The sequence below is a fragment of the Stegostoma tigrinum genome, chromosome 7, assembly GCF_030684315.1.
Source record: "Stegostoma tigrinum isolate sSteTig4 chromosome 7, sSteTig4.hap1, whole genome shotgun sequence".
Taxonomy (NCBI): domain Eukaryota; kingdom Metazoa; phylum Chordata; class Chondrichthyes; order Orectolobiformes; family Stegostomatidae; genus Stegostoma; species Stegostoma tigrinum.
This window is the reverse complement of record NC_081360.1, coordinates 43,292,573-43,312,095: the sequence shown is the minus strand read 5'-3', so window position 1 is coordinate 43,312,095 and position 19,523 is coordinate 43,292,573. Positions and strand designations below refer to the sequence as shown.

The window sequence follows — 19,523 nt, the reverse complement described above, 5'->3', positions numbered from 1 at the left end:
TTCAGAACTGTGAATCTGAGTCAGAATGATGTGTGACTTGGGAGGGGAACTTCGAAGTGGTAGCGCTCCCACATGGCTGTTGTAGTTGGCCTCATGGCTTGTACAGGTCATACGTTTGGAAGGTCTTAGCAAACAGGCTTCAAGTTGCTTCTAGTAGATCGTACACATTGCTTCCACCACTGGCACACTGTGCAATGTATGTTTAAGATATGGAGCTGGAGGAACACAGCAGGCCAGGCAGCATCAGGGAAGCAGGAAGGCTGACATTTTGGGTCAATTTTCTGAAGATGGGTCCCGACCCAAAACGTCAATTTTCCTGCTCTTCTGATGCGGCCTCTCCTGTTGTCTTCCTCCAGCTCCACACTGCTATCTGACTCCTGCATCTGCAGTTCTTACCAGCTTGATATTTAAGATGTGGCGGGTATCAATGAAGTCAACTGTACTCTCCTGGATAGTGTCCAGCGTTTTGACTCTTCTTGTGCAGCACCATTTTAGGAAAGTGAAGAGTATTCGATCGCATGGCTTATCCCTGGGAAAGTCAAGTCACTTGCCACACATAAACCACCCTCTCACTTACGCTTGAAGCTGCAGTGGTTATGCAGCTGGTCGAGTTATGTTTCTGGTAATGATAAAGGCCTTGGATGTTGATGGTTGGGTTTGGATAAATGTCAGGCACGGGATGAAGGTGTGTGAATTGCTCAACAGCTGTCAATTGTCCAACATCTATTTTCTATTTCCTATTTAGTTATCCAAGCCTCAAGGTCAAACACATCTTGTTGCATATAGATGCATACTGCATCATGACCAAGTGAGCTACACAAGATTAACAAAATGGAACACAGGTAATAACATTCCACCTTGGCTGATATTTCAGTAGGGTGAGGGATGAAAGGACAAGGAGATGAAAACTGGAAAACGTTGCAAGAAGTAAGGTAACAATGAGGCTTTAAGAAACATCCAAGGTAGTATTAACAAGATGAACACAGAACAACTGAAAAAGAGGTGAACAAATGGAGGTTCCATTTGGGATTAGAATTGATATTTGAAATTCGAATCTGAACTGAACAACAAATATTTAATCGTAACCTGAAGGACCAAACTTCTGGCTCAGCATTTGCCAAGTGAGAAAAGCAGCAAATTTTCAGCAAGTGTACACCTTAAAAGCAAAATCATTCCGTTTAAATAAAACCATATTATTTTTGCTGATCTCGAAGAGAGGTGCCAAATCTCACCAGTTTTTTGGACTGTAAGTTATCAGAAGATGGAAAAATAAGAATTCTATCACATTCTGACATAAAAGAAATAACTACTTCTGGATTATTGAAGAATTGAGGAAAATGATGGGTGCTTATCGAAGCCACCAAAATTCTACTGAACATTTGCAAGTGCACATAATCAAGCAACGGCGTGTAGGTAACCGTGTAAACAGAAATGGAACTAAACAGACAATGATCTGTAAATAAACACGAGCAAAAGCAGAAATTCAAAACTGTACTTACCACATTCTGATTAACAAGATGGCCTACAAACTTACAGGCTGAAAGGCACAGTTGCTGGGAAAAAGAAACAAGTGTCATTTCTGGTAAACTAACTGAAAACAAGCAAATTTGTTTATTAAGTTTTCATGACAGTAATTTTATTTTAAAACCTTCAAACCAGTAGCAACATTTGCTCACCTTGTCATTTCTGCGATAACCTTTGCGAAAGTTAAGGATCAATCTCTTGAGAATTAGCTCCCCAATTTGAGGGAACTTTGAATTTATAATTGCCACAAGAGCAGCATAAACATGAGTAAATATAGGAGAAGCTGTCTGTGCCTGTATAACAAATCGAGAAACCAATCCTCTGTACGGAAAGAACACATACATGTACATCCAGAGTGAATACACAATGACTTGAAGGTACAGCATTTGAACATAAAAAGCGAAATATCTACAACATGAAGACTCCTCTTTTCCAAATGGTAGATTTAGAATTGTCATCACACTGTCATACAACTTAAGTCAGTATTCCTGCCTTGATTTTCTTCCATGTTAGTCTATATTTAGCTATTTCATGTATTTCTTTGTATTTATTAACGTGCATTCATTTATTTAATGTATTTGGTAATTAGTCATGTACACAAAAATAGGATGAAAAGTCAGATTGGGTCAGATCTTCAGACTATAAGAAATACTAAGTATTCCTTTCTCCAAAGATGCTGCCTGAGTACTAAGTACTTGCAGCTTCTGTGGTATGCTGATTATGTCATTAATATTTCAGAAATTTTGATTCCATCACAATCAGTGCAAAAACAAGTCAGAAATTCCGCTGCTGCTTATTTATACAATTTCAATCAAAGCATTTGATTGGCTTCAAATCTGAACAACTATCAGTTGAATTTTTAGGCAAATTTGCACCATTTCCAAATGACCTAACAATTTCTAATACCCAAAACGTGAAACCTATATTCACTCATCATAATGCATCAGTAATTGATCAAAATGAGTGACAACAAGACATACGTACCTTCCCCGAACAATATTTTCTTGCAAAAGTTCATGTATAATATTAGCGATGTTTGAGACATTGACTTTGTTGATGAGACCATTAATAGACTTCTTTAGAGCTTCCCAGCTCATTCGCTGATATGCCAAACTGTAACAAAAAAGAGCAATAAGCATGGCGACATTAAGTAGTGCAGATTCTCAAAGCATTGCTCTTGTTCATTCACGGGATGTGGACATTCTTGGCCAGGCGAGTATTTATTGCCCAGAGTACAGATGCAAAGCAAACACTTTGCTGTGGGTCTGCAGTCACACGTAGGCCAGACTGGCTGAGGATGGTAGATTTCTTTTCCTAAACGACATCAGGGGACCAGATGGGTTTTTCCAACAATCGGCAACAGTATCATGGTCAGCCGCAGACTCTTAATCCTAGGCTTTTTTCGATTGAATTCAAATTCCATGATCTGCTACGTTGGAATTTTAACCAGGACATTACGTGGGTCTCTGGATTAACAGTCCAGAAATAATACCACGAGGCTATCGAGATATCTAAACAATATAGGTTGAACAGGTGTGCAAATAAAAAGAATAGAGTATATTTAGTAGGAGCAACTTTCAGAACCAAGGCCTCAAAACATGACACTGGTAAAGAATTAAAAGATTATGGAGGGAAAAGAAACTAAGTAGCAACATAAAAACATGATTTCAGGTGAAAAGATTAAATAGTCAAGAGAGAGGAAAAGACCTCACATTTTGTTCAGAAATGCATCATACAGAGAGATAAGGCGTTTCAGTATTTTCAGCAACGAAGCTTTCCCATGTAGAGAAAATGTGTGTGGACTTTATCGGATAGACCAGGATCGGCCAGAACTCTCCATGCGGCAGAGATGGGGTGGAACACAAGCAATAACTCTGAGCTCAACAGCTTAGTTAGGAACGAGTCTCCATCAATAACAGCTTTCAACAAGTTCCAAGGACAAATACAGAACACTGCAATGTGGCCATGGGAGGTACTGTCCTGAACCAAGTAGGCAAGGCAGCAGCTCATCGCCTTGTCAAGGGCAACTAGGGGTGGGCCATAAAACAGTAGCCAGGCAACGACTTTCACATCCCACAAGTGAATTTAAAAAAAAGACATTTTCCAATGTGATGCATGAGCATTCTTCAGTCGTTTGCCTTACAGATTGCCTGGGAATGACTCACCAATGGTAGGAGTCAAGTTTGTTCTTTAAACTTCAAAATGACATAAAAGTTAAACGTTATTCTTCACAAAAGAAGTGACAAAACAAATCAAAATAATCTTTGTTCATAGAACAGATATACCTTTCTTTCCAACCACTGCTATAAGTTCAAGACATAAAACACAGATCACTAAAGACTTGAAACACTGGCATTCTGGAATAAGATTGCTGTATTATGAGGAACAGAGTTTAAAATCAATCCTGAACAGCTAATAAGCAGAAACTTCTTGAACCTGTTCCAAATCAGTATGTGGTAACAGCACAAAACTATCTCTAGTTCACACCAATTACTACTTCAGCTCTTTCACTTAGACAGCAGAAACAGAATGCCAGGCAATGTGAGGCAAAAGATTAATGATGTTTACCAGCAGCATCATGCCAGTGAGTTCTGTACTAAATCCGTCATCAGATGCTTAGAAAGTGTCAAACAGAACTACAACATGTATGTAGTCATGCCTTTTCTCTGCAAGAGGACGGAAGTTATTCAGTTTTAGAATTCCAGCCAAGTGAACATACATATTTTCACTTTTCCACTTACCTGCTTTTGTCAGCAATTTGATCTTGCATCATTCGCAAACGTGCAGGAGGAATGTATGCGCCACCTGTCCTTGTTAATATCGGATCTAATTCTGCCTTTTTCTTTTTCGTTGGTGGTTCAGAAGAGCTCTGAGTGGCAGATTCTTCCTCATTTCTTGTGATAGGCGCTGGTGATTTTGGTCGCTTCCTGTGATCAGATTCAGAATCGAGGCTCACTTTTTTCTCTTTGTCTCTACCTCTGAAATAAACAATTAATTAGTTTTGCTTAAGTCCTTTGAAGCTTGGTAAGAATTACACAAAATTCATCATGACTGCTTCAAAAGTCCATAAAGGAAAAATAAGGGCCCATTCAGGACTTCAATGGTAATTTGCATGTTGAGCCAAAGGACAGAGGGAGGGTTCTAAGTTAAGACTTTGTGTCAGTTTCACAAGTTAGCGGAATGATATGGATATAGTAATCAGGGAGAAGAACTGGGATAAGCTTCACAAAATTAGCATAGACAGAGAGTAGTTTCTAAGTGTCCTCACAGGCTTGAGAGTAATAAGTCTCCAGGGCCAGATAAAATGTATCCGAGGCCTACTGACTGAGGCAAGGGAGCAAATAGCAGAAGAACTGACAATCCTTTTCAATTCCTCTGGCCACAAGAAAGGTGTCAAAGGACATGGGAACAGTCGGTGTGGCATCATTATTCCCAGAGGGAGCAAGAGAAGAACATGACACGACAGGCTAGTCCGTTTACGAACTGCGCTGGGGAAACTATTGGAAACAATTCTGAGGCACAGAATTAATCTACACTGGGAGAGGCAAGGATTTATGCCACCACCTTCCTGTGTTGATATTATTAGCCAACGTACATTTCAAAGCAGAATGGCATACCTCGGTTGCATGTTTCTTTCATTGTATCTGCCATTACTAGATGGACCTCCGTCACAAGCAGTCCTGTCAGAATAATCTCTTGGTGATCTTGACCGTGACTTTTCGGTACCTTTATGTCTAGAAACATAAAAGATAACCATGTAAATATCATAACCTAGGCGCAAAATCTTTTGGCATCACTTCTATAACTGCCTTCATATTCAGACTTTTGCCCTCTTGGTTCAATTTGAAGGAAAACGCTGAATCTTTCTTTTCAGTTACAAAATGTGGCTAGTGTTGCTTTTAAAAACAAAAGTTGACAATCTAGTTGATCCAATACTTCCACTGACTCAGTCTGCTGACTAGAAATGAATTCCTTGGCATGTTATTTTAATCATCCACAACTTTTTAACAAGTTTCCTATGCTTCTGACTAGGACAAGATGATATACAGGGTGCAGTTGAACCAATACACGTTTCAATTTGAACAATATTTTCCTCAGCTTGTATGGCAATGCTTCAACTATATGATTTTTTTGTTTGGACATTTCTATCCCATAACTAATGCAAAGAGTAACAATACAACGTCAGAATAATCGCGCTGCAAGATGTGAAATGGACAACAGCTTGTGGACGTAATCTACGAACATCTTAAGTGCTTTTCTTCAATCTTAGCTTTGATTAACCGTCATGGATCCTGACTTTTCTGTCCAAGTAGTGTGCTTCCAATGGTCTTCCATACTTCCAATATAGCTCAGAACTGGAAACTCTGAGAAACACCAGGAATTGATAGGTAATTTACTTGTGTGAACATTCAGTATTGGGTTAAGCCTCATTTATCATGTTTGTACACTGAAAACTCAGCGTAAGTAACAGCATCATTTTAAGGAAGGGAGCAGCTGTTAAACCTAATCGAGGAATCAAATTATCATAATGCTGGCATCAAACTATCAGGCTGAATGGTTTAAGGTTTTTTTTATATACATGAATGGGAAACACACAATATCAGATATAAATGAATACCCAAAATCAAAATTTTCATGGACCCAACACCAGCATTAAACTGCTGAAAAATTAAAAATTATAGATGGATTATGAATCTAAATTTGAAAATTTGCAGGTTAATGAACTGTTGCTGGATAAGGGCAATCCTGGATAATTTACGAAATCCAATTTTACCTGTACTCGGGGGAAGAGCTCCTTTGACTTGGACTGTGGCTGTCGTGTCTCTCCTGGTTGGAGTTAAACTGAAAAAAAAAGTAAACATTACATGAAATACCAAATCTAACAAAGACAAATTTTTAATTATCCTCTCTCGAAGCTTATTTCAACAAATAGTAATTTCCTGTTACTCACATAACTAACATAATTTTCTTGCTTATCCAAAAACAAAGTGTATGCTTGTGTGCGTGTTCAGACAAAAAAAAAAGAGATGTATAGGCTCGAAGGAGAGTGGAGATGCAAGTTAGATGGAGAAGTAGCAACTGTAATTCATCATTGACACGTCGATAATGATGGGGATGTGGGAAAACAGGATCTTTGAATTAAGTGGCATTGGGTCACAGAAAAAGGCCTTTGAGGCTTTGCTGTCCGCGACTGCACAACCTTAAGCCTCACATTTTGCGCTAGAATTTATTCCAGCTTGCTGTTCCTTGCAACAATACAGCTGAAATGAACAACTCACCACTGTCAGTTTATCATAAATATGAACTCAAGTCACAATATTGCTCAGTCTTAGTTACAAACTGACACTCCAGCACAGTACCATGGGTGCACTGACGTGGGAGGTGTCATCCTTTCGCTGTAGCTTCAGATCAAGATGTTACGTATCGGCCCCTTCGGTTCAGGTACATGTTCAAGACCTGAAGGTTCTAGCTTACGTGTGCCCAACCCTAATTATTCCACCACACTGCTGTGTGGAAATTCCATGTGGAGCCATCAGGTTTCCCCGGTAAAAACATTAAAATTGTCTCAGAATGCTCATCAGATTTGACCAGCATTGATATCGGAGCTGGGATACAGCAAAAACGTACATTTTACAGTATCTTGAACGCAGAAAAGTTACTGTGTGCCTTGGAGTATTGTAATTCCATTTTTGACATTGAACAGCATGAAGAAATAACAGATCACTACTGAACACCATCATCTGCAGATTTCTCTCTGCCGCTCACTCAAAAACCTGAAATCTGTTCTGAGCAATACCATGAGTTTTCCTATTCCGGACAGACTGCAAGATCTCATGGCAAAGGTCATCATTCTCTTATAAAATAATTGGCGGAAGAGAAATGCTAGCATTGATGTTTGCATCCATGAATTTTAAATGAGACTCAACGAGGGTTTCAGTCGTCAATGACCTGAAACACGTGCAAAACTGGTTGACATTATGGAAGTGGAAAGAAGTGATACTTGCAGGTTCAAATTTAACATTTCAATTACAAACAGGCTGGATTAATTTCAGAATCATACCGGAGGAGGGATGAACTGGGTAACAAAGGACAGAGCTTGAAATCTGAATCCAAAACAAAGATTTCAGCTTTCTCGATATTCAAGTGGAAGACATTTCTGCTCAGACACAATTGAACACGCGATAAACAGTCTGGTCAGTTGCTAACAGTCGACGTCTAAGAGAGGTGAAGGTGAGAGAGAGCTAGGTTTCATTAGCATATATGTGCAAACTTTGGGTAACATCATCCAGGTAAAGAAATAGGAGACCATCAACGATTCACTCTTGAGGAATAAGAATGGTCAGAGTGCAGGAGTGCACAGGTAAGTCATTACTCAGGTTACAATGTGAAAAATAATTATGGAACTACTTGAGAGTAAATCCACACAATTGGATGTCAGTGGAGAGACGGTGAAGGAGGATCGTGGGGTCGACCACCGATAGAAGGTTGCAGAGAGGTCAGGGAGCATCTTTTACAAGGACATAATTTCTGACTTAAGTAAGCCCTTCTTAGCACTGTCGCACGAGCAGAAAATGTACTGGAAAGATTCAAAAGTGAAACTCTTTAAAAACATGGCACAGATTTGGACAACACCTGAATAAAGAACTGTTAACAATTTTTCTACAAATAATTTCTTGTAGATCTATTCAGAATTGTTATTTCACACCGCTGGAGCAGATGGGGCATGAACGTAGACTGGTTGGCCCAGAGGTAGCAACAGTACAACTGCACCACAAGTTTTCAGCAAAGATGGGTTACGAGGTCACCTGAAAATTCAAATTCTTGGTTGTCATGAACGTACCCTTGAGGATTCACAAGTTGTGAAATTTTAATCTAAATTAGTCTATTCGGCAATAGGGAATAAGATAACTTTATACTAACATGAAGGAATTCATTTGCAGCTCTTTCAGAAAGTCAACTTTTTTCAAGTAACAGCAGCCTCAGAAATATTGCTCAATCTTACCTGTATCTGTATCACACTGCTTTTCATTTTTTGTACAGCTGTACCACTGCTAGCCGCACTCTCTTCACTGTCTGAGCTACCTGAAATCATCCCATCCTCCGTATTAACACTTGTCTCCAAATTACTCAGATCTTCTCTGGTAATTTTGGTCTCTCCATTATCCTTAAGTGTGCACTCAGCCACTTCTGTGCCTGGTCAAAATTTCAAAAATAGTTATGGTCACATTTTTTAAAAACACACTTTTAATTAAATCTGAATTAGAAGCTAAAAATGGCCACAAAACGAACATGTGAAATAATTCATGACTAAAACCCATGGTCCCGTAATTAGCTGCAGAACTTGCCACAACTTATGCACATTTCCACCAAATTATGTTCAAATTACATGATGAAGCTAATATTTCATGCTGTTCATTTTGTACATTGTCAGTTTACAAGTAGAGAGACAGTGGAGGACACAAATAATGTTTCATCCAATTACATTTTCACTTAGAAAGACCTCTCAAGCCAAAATGGCATTTGGAGTTTTGTTCCAACCATCCCAAGGGCATTGGAAACATGATATTTTAAGAGGAAAAAAAAAACAGGTATTTTCAAATGAAGAAACACAGAGTTTGCCAAGTCCATAAATGAAGAAAATGTAAGCCATGATCAGACACGGGCACTTGATATTATGTTGGGGAATAAACTAAAATGGAGACACATCAACAATCTTAGTTTTCAACATTGAAAAATACGGAATTTTTTTTTAAACTGAGCATTTGACACATGGTTTCCTGTCTTTGAAGCCATCTTGGCTAAGTGTTAATCCATTTCTTGATCTCAACTCACTTTTTCAAATCTCAAATTCAACCAATGAAGCATTGAAACACCATGACTGGTTTACCGTAATATCATTCACGTTGTCATTCAACAACTAATCATGGACTGCCGGAGTTATTTTAAAACTTGCGTGAACTGGTAAACTTGTAGAGATGGTGTGTATGAGGGTACTCTAAAACTATTTTAATGTTTTACTATAAAATATCCACCATCCAGTTCAAATTTCAGAAATGTAAATGTCAAAACCACTGAAGATATGAATTTAGTATTTGCCAAATCTCAGATGAATCATCAGTTCAAAATTACTTGGAGATGATATCCTAGAATTTTCAGTCAGCAGTTAAGCAAGGAGGCTTACCGTTGACCTTAAAGCTCTCGGAAGTGGTTTTACCGTCTGAGCTGGCGTTTCAATCTCGGACCAACTTAAGATGATGATTTGGTACGCAGCAATGTTGATGTCACCAAGCAGATAAGCAGCTCATCACATCAGGCATTCCAACATAGCCAAGCAGTAAGTTCAGTGCACATGAATATCCTTCTCTCAAATTAAATTTTCAGACAATGAAAATTGTTATTGCATTGAAGTGAAAATGAAAATGAAGATAACCTCAAAATAAACTGCACAGGGGGGCCCTGATTTACAGCTGTTTGGCTTCTGAATGTCAGAACGTTCAATACAATCTCATACACTGCATAATTTTGAAGATCAGACAAGCAAATAATTTCTGTCCTTACAAATACCGTCTTTGTATTGTCCTGCATCATGTTCCAACTTGCATACAAGTCAATACAACCCATTCACAACCCAAGGACTTCCTGTATTCTTCTAAAAAATTTCAATTTATGGAGCAGATTGACATGCCACAAATACAAAATTGGCTTTTCAGGCTAATGAAGGTGTTTCCTGGCCATATGAGGTTTGGACACAGTTAAAATCTTGTCTACATCGCCTACGAAAATGTTTTTTCTCCAGGGTTTTTAAATTAAGCCTAAAAGCATCAGCATGAAGGTTTTGGTCAACATATTTTCAAACCAACCTTTTCAGGGATATGAATACACACCAGCGGAGCAGGTGGAACTTGAGCCCAAGCATCCCAGCTCAGGAAGTAGGAAGGGAGGTTCTGGTCAATTTAAATCATGTTCACTGATTGCCAGAAATACTGCTCAACCGCAAAGTGTAGAACCAATGAAAGGAATTTCTGGATTCCTACATGGTTACGCAGGTGCTCACTCAATGTGGTGCATTCCAATGGCTTTGCTGTCTGCAAAATCTGGGTCCTCCTTCTTCAAGTGTTACGACATTCAGTTGCCAACGTGATAATTTTGATTACATTAACTCATGTCATGTCATCTCCATACGTCTACTTGTCACTCAACCTCGCAAAAACCACAGGTCTCTACAAACAGACCAATTTACTTTCCTTGTTTGGTGTAGTGAGATAAATGCTGGCAAGTCTGAGTTTGTGATTACTATGTGATTAATAATCAACATGCTGAGAAGAAAAAATAGTTTTTTGAATACAACATTATTTAAACACTTAAGTAATAAACACATTCCTTCGAGGTCAAGATCAACAAGGCAAGCTGCCATGAAGTTGACATCACAGAATGAAAACAAAGCCGCTGGAAAAGCTCAGTAGGTCTGGCAGCATCCGTGGAGAAGAAAACAGAGTTAACGTTTCAGGTCTGGTGATCCTTCCTCAGAACGGATGGTGGCTAGGCAAATATCAGTTTATGGCAGAAAATAGGGAGGTGGTTGGGGTAGGGAGTAAACAATAGGATAGAGCTCAAAAAGAGACACAGACAGTTGGACAGACGAAGGAATTGCCAACCATCAGGCTGGGAGGGTGAATAATTGTTAATGGGGACTGTTAGTGACTAATAACAGGAAGTGTGTAGTGGCAGGCTATGTGATAACAAGGCCTGGTGTGTGGGGTGGGGGGTTAGGACATAGGAGAGTTTAAGCTCTAAAATTATTGAACTCAATATTGAATCTGGAGGGCTGTCGGGTCCCCAAGCGGAAAATGAGGTGTTGTTCCTCCAGTTTGCGTTGGGCTTCACTGGAACGCGGCAGCGAGCCAGAGACAGAGACATCGGTCAGGGAGCAGGGTGGTGCGTTGACTTGGCAGGCAACAGGTACTTTTTTGCAACAAGAACGTAGATGTTCTGCGAAGCAGTTGCCAAGTTAGGCTTCGTTTCCCCAGTGTATAGGAGACCATATAGCGAGCAGCGAATGCGGTAGATTTCTGGGGCGGGATGGCCACTAATATCCATTCGAAACCTGCCAACTCCCACAGCGACCTGGACTATACATCCTCAGATGCCACTTCCTGTAATGACTCCATCCCATTCTCTCAGTTCCGCCGTCTCTGTTGCAGATGTTCAGATGAGGCCAACTTCGATAAAGGAGCCTCTGAAATGTCCAGCTTCTTCCTCAACTGAGGATTCCCCAGCTCCGTTGTCAATAGGGCCCTAACCACGTCCGACCCATCTCCCACACTTCTGCCCTCGCGCAACATCGATAGGGTTCCCCTTATCCTCAGCTGCCATCCCACCAGCAACCACATACAGAAGATCATCAGACACCATTTCTGCCACCTCCAGCAAGATGCCACCACCAGACACACATTCCCCTTCCACAGAGACTGTTCCCTCCGGGACACCCTGGTCCACACTTCCTTCACACCCAACACCTCCCCACAACCCTACGGCACCATCCCCTGGAACTGGCGAAGGTGCAACACCTGCGCATTTACCTCCTCTCTCCCCAGTATCCAAGGGCCCAAACATACCTTCCAGGTGAAGCAACACTTCACCTGCACTTGCAAAAATCAAGTCTACTGCATTCACTGCTCACAATATGGTCTCCTCTACATTGGGGAAACAATGCATAGACTTGGCGACCGCTTCGCAGAACATCGACACTCTGCTCGCAAAAAAAGACCCTGAACTACCTGTTGCCTGCCACTTCAATGCACCACCCTGCTCCCTGGCCAACATCTCTGTCTCCGGCTTGCTACGGCATTCCCGTGAAGCCCAACGCAAGCTGGAGGAACAACTCATTTTCCACGTGGGGACCCTACAGCCCTCCGGACACAATACTGAGTTCAATAATTTTAGGGCCTAAACTCTCCCACGTCCCAGCCCCCCACTCCACACACCAGGCCTTGTTACCACATAGCCTGCCACTACACACCCACTGTTGCAAATCACTAACAGTGTCCATAAACAACTATGCACTCTCCCAACCTGATCGTGAGCAACTCCTTTGTCTGTCCAAATGTCTGTCTCTCTCTTTGGGCTCCTTCCTATCGTTTACTCCCGATCCCAACTAACTCTCTATTTTCTGCAGATAAACTGACATTTGCCCAGTCACCATTAGTTCTGAGGAAGGATCACTGGACCCGAAATGTTTTCTCCTCCACAGATGCTGCCAGACCCGGTGAGCTTTTCTAGCAGCTTTGGTTTTGTTACTCATTTACAGCATCCACAGTTCTTTTGGTTTTTAGTTGACATCACAGACTTCAGTTTAGACCATCTATAATATTGTACACTGCTCAATCCACTCCCACCCTTCCCTGCACCACTTGTGAAAGACAAGGCACCAGTCTGGAGAAGGTGCAAGTAGACTTTCAAGCATGATAACAGAAATGAAAGTTTACAACTAGTCTTCAGAATTTTTCAAGAATTCTCATAGTACCAACAAGAGTACAATTCCTTGCTCTGGGAACTGATCATTTGTTTGCCTCTCTCTGTCTCTTAGATCAAATCTCGTTGACAGTATTCATTCAACTGGCACATTGATATATCTGACACCAACTCCCCTCTCTGTGTGCACCAGATCAAAAAGAGTGTACTGTGTTGGGAAAGGCTGAACATGTTAGTTTCTCTCTGGAAATGAGAAACTGAGGAATGACTTAAGAGGAGGCTGAGAAAAAGATCTAAGGGTTTGAAAGGGTAAAAATGGGGAGAAACCAGGAGGATCAAGTCACTAAATCCAACAGTCTATTTCAGAGAAACATGTTTACTCACAGATTGATTATGATGTGGGAAAAAAAAACTTGTAATCCTGAGTTATATGGATGCACGTGAAGGACAAATTACATTAGCAGATGAAAAAGAAAGGAATGGAAGACTAAGTTGACAGCATCAGGTCAAGTGGAACGGAAGGGTGGGCAGCGGTGTCAATACTGTGGAGCAAAAGTACTAGCTGGGCAAACAGCCTCTTTTTAACTGTAGTCCCAGGAAGGCACTGAGCATAATGAATTAAGTTATTCCTTAAATTGCTCATCGAGAAGTTATGGACATACAATAATGTTATGTCAAAAGAACTGTTCGTCAACATGTACATTTGAAACAAGGCCCCAGTCATTCATATTGTCATGGAGATGACTGAGGAAAGATTTCCAATACATATCCCAGAAAACTTGTCTCTCTGAGGGTCGTGCAATAAAACTTTTAGGTAATCTGCCAAATTTGGGGAGAGAGAGTACGTAGAAATTGAAAGGTTCATGAAACAGCAATACAATAAGGAGTTCACATTCGGAAAGAACAAATTTATTAGGATTTGAAACATGGTCGGAGGATGTGTGTAACTTTGAGACAATTCTAAGCTTAAAAGCGGCCACATTGCAAATGAAATTGAAGTAAACCGTCAGAATATAGGAATTTCTTTCACTGGGTCCAAGAAAATCAAATGATTACTTTTGAGTGAGTATAGAGTAACTCCTGGAGTTGATGAGGGAAGCCCAATAATGTGGTTTCTTTGCAATTTTACAAGGCTTTTGACCAAGTCTCACATCTGAGATCAGCATGCAAGATAGAAGTACATGGGATTGGGGGTCCTGTGCTGAAACGGATAGAAAACTGGGTGACAGGCAGGAAACAAAGAGCAGGAACAAATGTGTCTCTTTATAAATGGCAGGCAGTGTCGAGTGAGATACTTTATATACTACGATGAAATATCAAAGTGGGTTTTTAGGTTGCACAGGAAGTTGAAAACCAAAATAATTTCTTCTCATTTCAAGTGCAAGGTGCTGATCCAAAAGTACTTCAGACTGCTTGTTTAATGAAACTTTGTCATGTCATCCCCTGAGATATCAACTAGAAGACGGAATTTTACATTACTAATTTTGATAGAGGTTGTCCTAAGAAGTTACCTTACAAAAAAAACTTTACATATCTTGAATCAAGGTTCCAAACTTAACTAAGCAACCATCATTTGTTTGTGATTTTGACAGTCATAATTGGCTCAAGTTACACCTCTATCTTAATAAATTCCAAAGGAAAAGTTTTGGCCTTAGTTTTTACACAAGTTTGAACAGAAGCTAAAACGTGACAAAATTGGCTCTCGGAGAATAATCAAACACAGTTCAAACATACATCCTTTGGGATAGTTGAATAAAAGTCTAAGTCAACAGCACACCTGTACATGCTACGTCTAACTCTGAACGAAGTTGATCACACAAAAAAGACTGAGCTTTTACCCATGAATCAACTTACAATGCAAGGTGGAATTGATATACTTTTACACATCTTATTTGAAAAGCCTTAGTTGTTTGAAAGTTAACACTTCCAACATGAACACCACAACTATTTCCAGTCATAATAACAAAAGGGACTAACTCAGTCCAAAATATCTAGAATGACTTGTTTTGCATAATGTCAGTGTAATGTATCATGCTTCTATAATGTAGAATGACAATAATGCATTTGCTCACCAAGTAGATAATCTCTCATTTATCCTCAGTATACTCCACCTATCACACATGCCCATTCACCTATTTTGCCCAAATCAAACAATCATATCTCTGCACATCCTTCACAGCTCATTCTTCTGCCCAGCTTTGTCTCATCTGCAAATCTAGAAATCTTACATTTTGTTCCCCTAACTAAATCATTCATATATATTGTGACTAGCTGAGGTCCCAGCACTGTTCTTTGCAGTACCTCACTCGTCATGGTCTGTCATTTATAAAGAAACCCATTTATTCCTTTTCTTTGTTTCCTGCCTGCCACCCAGTTTTCTATCCATTTCAAAACACTGCCCCCAATCCCACGCACTTCAATCTTGTATGCTGATCTCAAATAACAAGGTGTAGAGCTAGATGAACACAGCAGGAGGGGCTGCATCAGAGGAGCAGGAAGGCTGACGTTTTGGGCCTAGGCCCTTCAGAAAAAAAAACTTTCTGAAAAAGGGTCCAGGCCCAAAACGTCAGCTGTCCCGCTCCTCTGATGCTGCTTGGCCTGTTGTGTTCATCCAGCTCGACAACTTGTTATCTCGGGTTCTCCAGCATCTGCAGTTCCTAAGACCTCTGCTGATCTCAGATGTGGGGCTTTGTCAAAAGCCTTGTGAAATTCCAAAGAAACCACATTCATAGGCTGCCCTCAATCACTCTCGGTGTTACAAACTGGAAGAATTCCAGTAGATGTGTCAAGCACAAGTTCCCTTTCATAAGACTATGCTGAGTTTGTCCAATCCAGTCACTGTTTTCTAAGCGCTCATCTACTAAATCTTTTATAATAGACTCTAGCGTTTTCCCCACAACTGACATCAGGCTTGCTGGTCTATAATTTATGGTTTTCTCCCTTTTTTCATCAGCGGTGTTACAATGACCACCCTACAATTTGTAGCAAATGTTCTAGAGTTAAAGTCTCAGTCCGAGATAACAATGGGAATGAAGACAAAAATCAAATGGGTTTAAGTGTTATTTGATTTCCTCTGCTGCTCTCGTCCTTGAACCGTTTAAATTATCACAAACATTGATTTATCTCTCAATTTCAAATACAAACCCTAATTCAGGCTCATTGTTCCCCAAGATCAATTGTTCTATCATGCAATTTCACATGTTCAATTAGTCATTAAATGAGAGTGTCACTGTACCTGATGAGTTCCTTGATCTTTTTCCCTCTTTTTCCGCAGGTTCTTGCTCTTGTGAAGCTGCTTGAGAAGATTCTGGTGCCTCCCTCAAACCAGGGACAGGACTCTTAGATTTAAAAGTCATTTTGTGAGGAGGTCCCACTGGACTTTCAGGTCCAGAGTCAGAACCAATCATCCTTTCAGAGGAAGCTGATCTTTGCCTCTTTCTTTGAAGATTGGTTTGCTCCTTTCCATCTGCACCGTCCAAAAGGGGACTCTGCTGTCTTTGACTGGATATGTGTGGACTCTGGATATTTGAATTTCCTCCTTCAGAGCTCTCGATGGTTTGCAGGCTCATGTCATCTGTTGGGTCAGACAACAAAGTGCTATCTGGTTCCTTATTTTCAGGACTGATTTTCTGACAGGTCCTTTCATCTATTATTGCTGTATCTGATAGAGACTTGTTGTTTTTTTGAGAACTAGGTGTAACCCTAGCTGGTGAAGATTGTGGGGAGCCTGAATCAGTTTTATCATCAGGTTTCTTTTCACTTGAAGATACTTCATTAGCACTGTGCATTTCTTTAGCAGATACCAAAGTTCCATATACTGTATCACATGTATTTAGACATTGGGATGGGTCTTCTAAAGGGCTATGACTTCGAGATGGTATCTTGCCAGTGCTGTCTGGAAGACAAAGCATACTTTTTTCATTTGATGATTCTAAATCTTGAAACTGCTGCTCGTCTTTTCCATCTTGACTTCTTCTCTCATGATTTGCATTTGTGTGCAGAGGTATACTCTCAGAATTACTTCCTTTTTCGTTCTGGTGCAGTGATATACATTGCTCTGAATCAGACCCTGGTTTGTCATTACCTTCCTCTTCACTCGATGTCGAAGATGATGATGTCGATGATGATGATGATGAAGAGGAGGAGCTCGTGGAGGATGACGAAGAGGACGATGTTGACGATGACGACGATGAACTGGATGATCTTCGTCTTGAGCTTTTAGAGGAGTTTCTACTCCTATTGTTTTTACTGTTCTCCAAATTAGGATCGTGGCATTTTGATTCACTATTACTGATATTTGTAGACAAATCTTTCCCAGAACTTGTGGCAGAGCAGGAGAGAGTAGTTTTCCTTGTGGAATGAATACTTTCAGGCTGATTTTCTTTTCCTGGATCAGGGTTTGGTTTTCCATGGTCTTCTCCCTGCACTGTAAGGGTTTTACTTTCTTCTGGACGATCTGGCAGAACAGTTCTGTTGTTTTTAAAATCAGTAATTTCATTGAGAGATGATCTGGGACTTCCAGACTCTGACTTTTGCATTTCTTTTACACTTGAACAGGGTGACCCATCCTTTTTTTGTTGTTGCTCATGAGGAGTACATTCACATTCATCAGCTCGACATTTTGAAGAGGGACTTGGAGATTTTTGCTTTGTACTTTCAGGGCTATTATTTCTGGAACCTGTTGCAGAGTGCACTGCAGTTTGTGGTTGTTTTTTGCAACTTGATGATCGAGTGCTTGGTTCATGGCTGTCCGGACTTTGAGAAGCATTCCCACTTCCTTGTGTAACAATACATTCTTCTTTGCTTCTCCCAGAATCCGATTCAACTAATCTACTATATTTTTGGGACTCATGTCTAACATTTGAACAATGTGAATCAGGATACTTTGATCTTCTGAAATCCTCTTCAGGAGGACTACGAGATGAGCTATCCGATTTTCGATTTCTGCTATCTCTGTTTTTCTCTTTTGATTCAACACTAGAATGGAACCGTCTTGACCTTGGAGGGCTATAGTTTCTCGCTTGGCCTCGATGTGTACTTTCGTCTACTTGCGAAGAACTCTTGTTACTTGTTGAACGAGCTTCCTTCAGCATTCTTTTGCCACGACTCTCTGGGCTTCTTCTGTAGCTATCAGATTTCTCTGATCTATTAGATTTTGAAGTTGTACTCTCCTTCCTTGATGACCGATAAGGACTTCTGGAGCTGGACCTGTATTCCCTTCTTTGATGTCTGGGAGAAGGACTACTAGATTTTCTTTTGGACCTTCTATTCCTATCATCCCCAAATTTGCTCCTTGAATCTGGACTGTATCTTCGCCTTACCTCCTGAGGACTATGGCTTCTTGCAGGTTCTTTCCAAGAACTTTCTGGAGAACGTCGTCTTTTATCATTTTCTGGTCTTCTTTCCTTTGACCAGCTCAACTGTTTGACATTTGAGCTTCTCTCTTCTCTGATGGTCGGCTTTTCATCCCTTCTTTCACGCTCCGATACTCTCGCCCGATGGTCCCCATGTGAAAAAGTTCTGTCTCTTCTCTCCAAGTGCCTTTCTTCCTTTCTTCTGCTGGCATTCCTTGGTGATCTACCTCTTTTGTCCTGAGGACTTGAAGAGGAACTCCTGCTACTACTATCACTACTGCTGCTACTACTGCTGCTGCTGCTTCCACTCGAACTGCTTGAACTGCTGCTGGAAGAGCTGTTGCTGCTGTCACTGCTGCTACTGGATGAGCTGGAATCACTGTCACTGCTACTGTCCCTGGGGAGAGAAAAGAGAGTTCCATAAAATACTCACAATAACTTTTGTAGAATACAAATCCTGACAAAACTAACACACATCTTTTTCTTCAGATCAACTTGTTGTTTTGGGCGCGGTATATGAGTGTTATCTTCTGGTTAACTGAATCATGATCAGATGGACATTAAAGCTCTAATTATGTAGTGATGCGTCATATTCATCGGCTCATTTCTGAACGCATTCAATGCAAATAGTTAACGTGTAAATCCATGAAAACGTGCAACCTTTGAGAATTCAGTATTTTACTACATAAAACACGTTTTCATCCAGATTGACCCAGATATTCATAATTTAAACAAAATTCAAGACAATTATGCGCTGGGGTACAGCAGAATGACAGATAATTAGGCGACACACTCAAATTGGTTTTATGTACAATTGTCAGTGTAGAAAACAAACAGAATTCATTGCATCATCAAGAATACCATTGTAACTTAACTCAGGACAACATACTCACCTGCCATCCAGTCTCCTCCACTGAACATTGGTTATGCACCCTGGGACCAAATGGACAAGCATAGCAAAAGCAAATTCTAGGTGAATAACTTCTTTTAGCCTCACATTTACTTGGTGTATGAAAATCTTTACAAGAAAAATGTATTTGTTTCCATGCTAAATGCAGTTGGACTGATTTCAACCTCAAATTCAGGTGCTTTCCTATAAATGAACTACTGAATGTAACATGACTTATAATGGGATGAGATATCATTTCGTACCCAATTACGTCCACTGGAGTT

The 19,523-nt window shown here is 40.3% G+C and overlaps 1 protein-coding gene across 1 annotated transcript in view; it reads right to left on the bottom strand.

Moving 5' to 3' along the window:
- Nucleotides 1-19,523, bottom strand: part of cwc22 (CWC22 spliceosome associated protein homolog) — a 77,707-nt gene that overhangs the window by 43,477 nt on the left and 14,707 nt on the right. The window contains exons 2-9 of the mRNA XM_048534201.2: nt 16,232-18,747; nt 8,528-8,718; nt 6,299-6,366; nt 5,142-5,258; nt 4,266-4,502; nt 2,509-2,637; nt 1,677-1,845; nt 1,500-1,553 (exon numbers count right to left, since the gene is read on the bottom strand). Of these exons, the coding sequence (XP_048390158.2) occupies nt 1,500-1,553; nt 1,677-1,845; nt 2,509-2,637; nt 4,266-4,502; nt 5,142-5,258; nt 6,299-6,366; nt 8,528-8,718; nt 16,232-18,747 (3,481 nt within the window). The remainder of the gene's footprint in view (nt 1-1,499; nt 1,554-1,676; nt 1,846-2,508; nt 2,638-4,265; nt 4,503-5,141; nt 5,259-6,298; nt 6,367-8,527; nt 8,719-16,231; nt 18,748-19,523) is intronic.